At 33.8% G+C, this 9112-nt stretch overlaps 1 protein-coding gene and 1 long non-coding RNA gene across 2 annotated transcripts; one reads left to right on the top strand and one right to left on the bottom strand.

Moving 5' to 3' along the window:
- Positions 1-664: 664 nt before the first annotated feature.
- On the bottom strand, positions 665-4209 carry LOC136269440 (uncharacterized). Its single transcript, XM_011416583.4, has 4 exons — positions 3768-4209; positions 3159-3291; positions 2843-3048; positions 665-2266 (listed from the first exon to the last, which is right to left on the bottom strand). The coding sequence occupies exons 1-4, from the start codon at positions 4108-4110 to the stop codon at positions 1953-1955; spliced, it is 996 nt and encodes a 331-aa protein (XP_011414885.3). The 5' UTR covers positions 4111-4209; the 3' UTR covers positions 665-1952.
- Positions 4210-5035: 826 nt separating this feature from the next.
- Positions 5036-6289, top strand: LOC105319170 (uncharacterized). Its single transcript, XR_004600914.2, has 3 exons — positions 5036-5175; positions 5459-5532; positions 6172-6289. It is a non-coding gene; the product is annotated as an uncharacterized lncRNA (long non-coding RNA).
- The last annotated feature ends 2823 nt before the right edge of the window (positions 6290-9112 follow it).

Here is a 9112-nt window from a genome sequence, read left to right as displayed (position 1 = left end):
GATCCGCGCATTTAAGTATGCATGACCCTATAATTAAATTATGTGGAACATCATTAGAAGTGAAAGACAGTGGAGGACCTTTGCGTCTGGTTTTGCTTGTAAAACGGGTTTTAAAATAATTGAAATCTAAAAATATGATTTCTTGGTGGTAGCTACATTAAATAAACTGATTAGTTTGTTCATTTCTTTTTTTTTTAAGAAAGACAAGCATATAAATTATCGTTTTATAAATAAGAAAAACGGTACTATTATAAATATATTTGAATATACTCTGTACGCATTTCTTGACACGCAAAGAGAGAACACAAGTTCACAATTAGGTTTTCACCTTTACATTGTAGAAACAAAGCTCATTTGTGTAAATATCAAACCAAGCACGAATTACTAAGTTATTGATAATGATCCTTGATCATAAATTAAAATGCTGTTTGGGACGATGGATCCTTCAGAAAGGGAAAGCCACTCCATAATGGACGTAATGGACACACAGATCAATATGTACTGTACATTGTACATTTTCTATAACTACGATGATATGTTATGTCATACAAAAAATGAATTATTCCGATTTTTATTCGACAAATATTCTGCCAAAGAGGACAGTTGCAATGTAAAAATTGACATGTATAATACAATGAAATTGTCAAATGTATTGTGAACAGCATGAAGAGATATAAGTGATGAAATACGTTTTTGCAGCAGATATATATACATAAAGCAATTATAATTTATATATGATTTAACAAAGATATATAGTTGCCATTTTAATCATAACATCATTTTGCTAACAAGGGTTACTGGGGCTCGTTTTATAAAGGGTCGTAAGTCGAGACTTAGCGATGCGCCGGTGTAAATACGGGACTAGTTCGAATATTTGCGTTATGAAACGACGATAATGCGATTTATAATGTATTGTCACATTCAGATACTGAGAAAGAACAATTTATTCTCTTAATTCTGGCCTTTGATTGCCACGGGAGTTTCTCCGGAATTAATGTGCACATGGGGGTTTCCCCCAAATAAATATGCAAGAGAGAGAGAAAGAGAGAGAGAGAAAGAGAGAGAGATCTTAATTTATATTTAAAAAACGTACCTAAATTTTGATTTTTATAAGCTTACATTATAGTTTTCTAAGCCATTTTTTTCTTTATACAACGTTTACCATGAACAAGTTTACATCACATTTAGTAATATCTTCACCTTTTAAAAATCTTTCATTAAAATTGCTTCCTGAGAAAAAAAATGTAATATTTTTTTGTAATTTATATATGAACAGTATATTTTTTTGTTATACTTTCATGTTAAATACTGAAATCTGATTGGTTAAGACGCAGTTAATAATATTTTCTATTACCCTCAGCGCTAGCAACGCACTTAGCAACGGGTAACATTAAAAAATGTTACATGCGCGAAAATTATGCGCGTACGGTTCGCTGTAGAATTCACGTTATTCCTATATAAAAGCAGTAAAAGTTTCTTAAAAATTAAGACATTCAGTATAACAAAATAAATAGTGCCTGTTTGGGAGGATAACAGTTGAAATTGACACCCCTCGAACAGGCTCTATTTATATAATAGTAATAGACACAATTTTATGCATGCATGTGCAGTGCTGCCCTGTCAAGGATTTATGCTAAAGCTATAGTCTAAAGTTTACGCCTCTAGTTACGCCGCTTTATGAAATGCAAAATACGCCCGACAAAGTTTCGGTGTAAGTCCTCGGACTAGACTAAAGTTAGGCCCTAAATTTAAGCCTCTTTATGAGACGAGCCCCTGACATTTATCATAGAAAACAGTACATGCGGTCTTTGAATCAAAATTCAAACAACTCAGAAAACAGCTGGTAAATGTTACAAAAATATTGCCGTACGGAGTCAGATTATTCACGAAATTCGTCGAACGGTGCAGATATCTGCATTTAGTGGTTCGATCCACCAATATCCAATCACATATTACAACATTGACATCAGACATCTAAAACCCGCCACTAAGTCGGGAATGACCAATAAACTGGCCACAAAACTCAGAATGCTTACTCCCAAGGTCATTCCGATAACTCTGCTGGACAATCGGGGATCACTGGCGCTTATCCTCTTCCTAATGTTAGACGACAGGTTCGCTTTCAAGACGGTGAGGTTTTTCCGGATTTCGCTCACTACAATTTCCACTTCATCCTCTGTCAGGGTGGGGTGAGAGACGCCATTGTTACAGTTACAAGTACAGTCCGGACTGGACGAGTCCCCGCCGCCGGTGTTTGGTGCATAAACTATTGGAAATATTAAACAGTTTTCAATGTTAAAAGAGCAAAGATGTGAATGGTAATTAACCATTTCGGTAAAAAATATGCTCACAATGTCTGAATTATTGACATAATTGACTAACATTAGTATTATTTTAGTAACTATAATCGTGTTTATTTAAATTGATAACAGTACAAATCGATTTTGTAATGTATGGCCCAATAAATTTCATCAATGACTATACATGTATTTAATTGTACAATTCCTGAGAATTATAAAAATGTAAGTAATGACCGAGGAGTGATGAGGTGATCAGATACGACCGGGCATGCACCAAATCAATCATAAAATGATAAAGCACTTCGGATGTTATTGTATTTTATCACCCATGGGCTACCGTATTTGATCACCTCTTATTACCCAAAGAATGATTCGTTTTTTCCTGAAAAGAAATTTATTACAGTAAGAATGCTTGATTTTGGTCGAAAATTTTATATCTCTGTTGACTGAATCCTTTTGAAAAAGTAAGAGAGAGAGAGAGAGAGAGAGAGAGAGAGAGAGAGAGAGAGAGAGAGAGAGAGAGAGAGAGTATATTAAATTACTTCGGCACATGACATAATAACGAGAATCGCATCCCTTGGCCTTCTGGAATATCCGACCGGACTCGCTTTTCATCGTGACACAGTTCCCATGGCCATTCTCCGTTATCAAGGACTCTTTGGGAAACAGGTTCCCGGTGACGTTGCTAATCATTGTCGTACTGCTAATTATGACTAAATCTGTCCAAAATTCGACTCCATAGTAACTCCTATAAATATTTAGTAAAAGGCTACAGAAAACGACTACTGCATTTAATCAAGATGGAACTTATTTGACGGTGTGATATCAGAAATAATACTTATTACACCGCTGCTTTACCTGTACAAGAAGTTCTGTACATGGACTAAATCTTCGGTAATGTTATACAAGAACAGCGCTCGATAATTTGAGCCATAATTACTGCAATTGTAATCTATGTCCACACTTGCCAAATTTAAGGACCCCATTGAAACTGTAAAAAAAATCATTAAAATAATCTAGAGATCCTTTATAGTGCTTTTGTTAGACATCTTAAGTCTCACTATTATCCACGCGTATTTTGGGGAATGTTGTTTGTTTGTTTGGGGTTTTTTTTGGGGTGGGGGGGGGGGGGGGGTGGGGGGGTTATTCTTTGTAAATGGTTTCGGACAAAAAAACAACTTTGGAGTAGTATAACAATATGAAGAAAAAAACACGACGTTTTAACTCACTTCCCAGTTATATCAGCCTTCCAGATTTAAAAAAAATGCTATCAGAGACGTACCGTAGTTCCGTTTTACTTTTTATTATATTTGAAAGATATGAAAATAATAATTGTGTAGTAATAAGGGAATTGGATAAATTATTTTTCCCTATACTCGCGATGATTGAGTCCACTTAGATATGAGGAGATCAATTTTTTTCTTCTAAAAAATTTCAAACTGAATCTATAAATAGCATTATACAAACCAAATTCCGGATCACTGTCTGGTTCAGCAGTGGTTGGTTTTTCTACTGAACCTGTTGTAAACGATCGGTCTGTGCTGGGGCCAAAAGTTACAGAATCCGTGGAAAATGTGGTCTCTTCAGAATGTTCATCATTATTAGTATTTTGTACTGGATCCGTTGTAAATGATCTGTCTGTAATAGAAGCAAAGGTTACAGAATCCGTGGAAAATATAGACTCTTCGTTAGATGTATTTAGATGTTCTGTAGTTGTTTCGTACGATGGATTCAAAGTGGAACCCTCGCTTCCATTGACCACGGCCGTGTCTATGAGCACGAGAAGACACCAAATCATCAAAAACTCCATTCGAACACTTCCAAAGTGTGATGTGTTTGACCAAGAGAAGTTGACGTAATGAAGTATACTACAACTCGACTGGTTACCGCCTACCTAGAGCTTGTAAAATAATATATCTAAAAAGCGAAGTCTACTGCATTCTCAAACCTATCGTTATAATTGGTTTTCCAATATCCTTTATGTGCATGACGAACCCTAATTAATTATATCCGTCTACTTTTTTGTCAGGGGTTTTGTTTGCCAATCTTTCTTAACTTCATCATTTGCGCATGTTTAAAATCAGCGTTAATAACATTTAATTTGGGACGATCACGCTGAAAAGTAATATTCGTTACAACTATATTATATTTCACCCAATTTAAAAGAACTTACTCCTCAATTGTTCTTTAGATCTCTCTTGTGACTTCTTTTTATGAAAATAATTTAAAGTATGGATTATAAAATTAGTTCTAATAGATTGTAACAAAATACATTTCAGAAAAGTAGGAAGTACCTGTTAAGTCTCAGATTAAAGAGAAATTCAAAGGACGTTATAGAAACTACAGCAATAACTCTGTTTGAATAAATACAAAGTAACAATTACATGCAAACGGAAAAACAAGAACAGTAATTTGAACCAGCAACATCTAAATCAAACAAAAGCAAAACAGTAACGGAGGAATTTGATAAAAAGAATGATATTTTTTCTCTTTATCCTCCATATTGTTAATGACACACATCATGCAATGCGATCTACACTCGCACGATACAAAGCTTAAATGCACTGGTCCCAATATAGTTGTTGGCCGTCAGTTTTCGTCTTTCGCAGTAACTTATTTGGAACCACTTTCTTTGTAAAGTCATAGCTCTAAGAGCTTTTATCTCTGCAATATTCATGTATTGTAATTAAATCTCAAGACCATTTTTTTAAAGTGAGATGTATGCAACTTTTAATCAAATTTTATGGGGTTATTTTATTTGTAACAATAACTCTATGAATATTTCAGAGGTGTCCGTCCTTTTTTAGTCTCATTGCTGATCGCTGGTTGGGATTAGGATAAAGAGAGGCCATATTTATATCAGTGTGACCCAAGTGTATGTAGTGTTATACAAATTTACAAAGCAGAATTATGAATTTAACATTAAGTTACATTTTTTAAATATTGCATATTTTAATATACGATCATTATATTGATATCTTTTTCTATTGTTCAATTCACTGTTGTATAACAGTATTACACAAGGCTTTGAGTATGATAAAATATATTATGGTAAATGTATTTGTTGGTAATATATGTTAAAGTAAGGATGAAATGAAATGGAATTTGATCCATCATTCAAATAATGACATGTTTAGAAATTAATTTTTTTCTTTCAGGGTGCATACTTTGCTTGGAAGGCAACAGCAATGGGAAAGAACTTTGTAAATGAAAAAACATTTTTAGAAAAAAGGTAAACATTTTATCAAGTTTGAAATGGTAGGTAAATATAGGCATAATATACAGTACCAATAAGACCCAATCTAACACTAGAGTAAACCCAAACTAATCCCCGGGTTTACTTAGGGTTTTCTCTGGGTCTGCTTTTTGAAAATTTGGGTCCACTCGGGGTTTACTTTGGGTTTACTCGGGAATTGCTTTTGGGGTCAACTGTACACACTGAAGTGTGAAGCAGACCCGTGTTTTATCTTACTATCTTACTGCCTATAATTCCTCTCACTTGTATATTCGGAATACACATGTAAAGTCTGCTTTCAGGGGTATACGTCTGATCGGGGTTTACTCTGGGTCCACTCTAGTAAACCCAGAGGAAATCCAGAAAGTAAACTGAGGGTTTAGTTGGGGTTTACTTTCTGTTAGGTTTGGTCAGATTGGTACTGTAGGTAGATAAGTATACATTATTTAAAAAAAAAACACACACACACACACAAACACACACACACAAAAATAAGATCATTATTTCTGAGGTAAAAAGATCAATTTCTACTTTCTGGTATAAAGTTGAATCAACAGCATTTTGAGCACATAAAAAACTGTAAGTTGTTTACATTTATTTATTCAGCATTATCAATGATAATTAACCTCTTATCAGGTACAGTGATAACCTGGAATTGGAGGATGCTGTCCATACAGCCATTCTGACTTTGAAGGAAAGCTTTGAAGGTCAGATGACAGAAGACAACATAGAGATAGGGATCTGCAATAAGGATGGATTCCGGCGGCTGTCTCCTCCTGAAGTGAAGGATTATTTCGCTTCTGTTCAATAACATTTTGTCTTCATCTAGATCTTGTTTCATAGTGCTACTCATTACATGTAACAATACTTATTAAACACTTTGTACTAAATTTGATTGACTTACTGGTCTTAATTAATTGCAATAGGTTTGTTGTTAATTACTTGATTCCAGAAAATTAAACATGTGTAGGTTTTATTTCCACAGGCATGGAATTGATTCTTTTTTAAAGAAATTACTTACTGGTATTTGTTAACTAGTATTTACCAGAATGCAATCTTTGCTAACTAAGTGTTGGATTTGTTATTTTCCATGGAGATGGGAATAAAGAATTGGACTTTTGGTTAGCAACGATTTGGCATATCTCTATAGTTCATTATGCACATAAAATTTCTCTGAACAGTAGCTGCATGGCAATGTAATGTCACTGACAGAATCACTCTTAGATGGGGCTACATCTCAACTTGTAAACTGGAGGTGATATTTTGTGACTCTTTAAAATATCATCGTTGCTAAATTAAAAAAAAAACTATTTGCTAGCCTATTAATGTTTATTGATCATATTTTTGTTCTAAAGGCATAAAGTATTACCTTTTTTAACATTTAGAAACATATGAAATTATTTACATAGCAGTACTAAAACATGAGAATACTTAATTATAATGTAGTTTATGAATGAGATAATCTTTAGAGTAACGTACAAGAACAGATCCGGAATTTTTCAAGAGGAGTGGATCCATGGAATAATTTTATGTGACGAGGAAGGGGGGTTCCAAGACAAATTTCAGTCACTTCACTATCTGAATTTAATAGGTTTGAATTTTTCAGGGGGGGGGGGGCATTATCCCCAGGCTCTAGATCCGCGCATTTAAGTATGCATGACCCTATAATTAAATTATGTGGAACATCATTAGAAGTGAAAGACAGTGGAGGACCTTTGCGTCTGGTTTTGCTTGTAAGACGGGTTTTAAAATAATTGAAATTTAAAAATATGATTTCTTGGTGGTAGCTACATTAAATAAACTGATTAGTTTGTTCATTTCTTTTTTTTAAGAAAGACAAGCATATAAATTATCGTTTTATAAATAAGAAAAACGGTACGATTATAAATATATTTGAATATACTCTGTACGCATTTCTTGACACGCAAAGAGAGAACACAAGTTCACAATTAGGTTTTCACCTTTACATTGTAGAAACAAAGCTCATTTGTGTAAATATCAAACCAAGCACGAATTACTAAGTTATTGATAATGATCCTTGATCATAAATTAAAATGCTGTTTGGGACGATGGATCCTTCAGAAAGGGAAAGCCACTCCATAATGGACGTAATTGACACACAGATCAATATGTACTGTTCATTGTACATTTTCTATAACTACGATGATATGTTATGTCATACAAAAAATGAATTATTCCGATTTTTATTCGACAAATATTCTGCCAAAGAGGACAGTTGCAATGTAAAAATTGACATGTATAATACAATGAAATTGTCAAATGTATTGTGAACAGCATGAAGAGATATAAGTGATGAAATACGTTTTTGCAGCAGATATATATACATAAAGCAATTATAATTTACCATTTTAATCATAACATCAATTTGCTAACAAGGGTTACTGGATATCGTTTCATAAAGGGTCGTAAGTCGAGACTTAACGATGCGCCGGTGTAAATACGGGACTAGTTCGAATATTTGCGTTATGAAACGACGATAATGCGATTTAATGTATTGTCACATTCAGATACTGAGAAAGAACAATTTATTCTCTTAATTCTGGCCTTTGATTGCCACGGGAGTTTCTCCGGAATTAATGTGCACATGGGGGTTTCCCCCAAATAAATATGCAAGAGAGAGATCTTAATCTTCTATTCTACTATATTAAAATAATAGACTCGAATTTGGGGGCTTTAACACCGAGAAATCGGAAGAGTACTGTCATTTGTTTTATATATTTTAAACATTATTGGCACTCGAAGATTGCCAATTTGTTTTTATTTTTCCTCAATCATGCTTCGCTAATTAATAATCAATGAAAATTCCCTTTTAAAAAATCCGGAAATCATATGTATTTTTTTGATTTTACAATCTTGGGCATGCGCACTACATTCACGCTAAATCATGGGAGGCTCTTAGTTTCTGTTTCTACAGTATTACATTTGCATGAAGAAACTCAGAAACAATATTACAAATATGTGTAATTTCACATTAATTTTATTCATCAAAGGAAATATATACAGGAGGTAACTCTAACTCAGTGCATTTAATATGAAAAATCCCGATAGTTCCCAATGTCAACTCGAAGCGAGTGAAAAAATTTGGTGGTTTTTAAATTTCTCATTAATATGAATTAAATTTTTAGATGAAAGGTACATACAGCCTCAAAATGGTCGATCATGAATAATTTGACTGTTATCCTCAATGCAGCTTCATTAATATTCTCCAAAATAGTTTCGGAGCGATGCTACAATTTTTTGCTGCATTACCGGTATTTGGGAAGCATTTTATCTGTGGTATAGGCCTGTCCCGAGACACAGATTATTCTAACTAATCAGTGTGTAGTGATATTAAAAGCATTATTGTAGGCTTAAAGCTTTATTATGTAAATGGCAACAATACGGTGTGTCGATGTATCTATTTCGTAGATGTTCGATATATAAATATGCAATGTCAACGTCTTGTTTATATAAACAAGAGGCCCATGGGCCACATCGCTCACCTGAGGAACAATAGGTATGATAAAATCAGCTTGATGGAGTCATAATACAAACAATCTGGACAATGTACAATAAT

This window comes from Magallana gigas, chromosome 5, assembly GCF_963853765.1.
Source record: "Magallana gigas chromosome 5, xbMagGiga1.1, whole genome shotgun sequence".
Classification (NCBI taxonomy): Eukaryota; Metazoa; Mollusca; class Bivalvia; order Ostreida; family Ostreidae; genus Magallana; species Magallana gigas.
The sequence above is the reverse complement of the archived record's forward strand: the minus strand, read 5'-3'. Positions and strand labels throughout refer to the sequence as shown.

Excerpts from the sequence above, each read along its gene's own strand:
- LOC136269440 (XM_011416583.4), bottom strand. The coding sequence starts at position 4,110 with ATGGAGTTTTTGATGATTTGGTGTCTTCTCGTGCTCATAGACACGGCC. Across the intron at positions 3,049-3,158 it reads GTACAGAACTTCTTGTACAG|GAGTTACTATGGAGTCGAAT; the intron begins GTAAAGCAGCGG and ends AAATATTTATAG. Across the intron at positions 2,267-2,842 it reads TTATTATGTCATGTGCCGAA|TTTATGCACCAAACACCGGC; the intron begins GTAATTTAATAT and ends TATTTCCAATAG.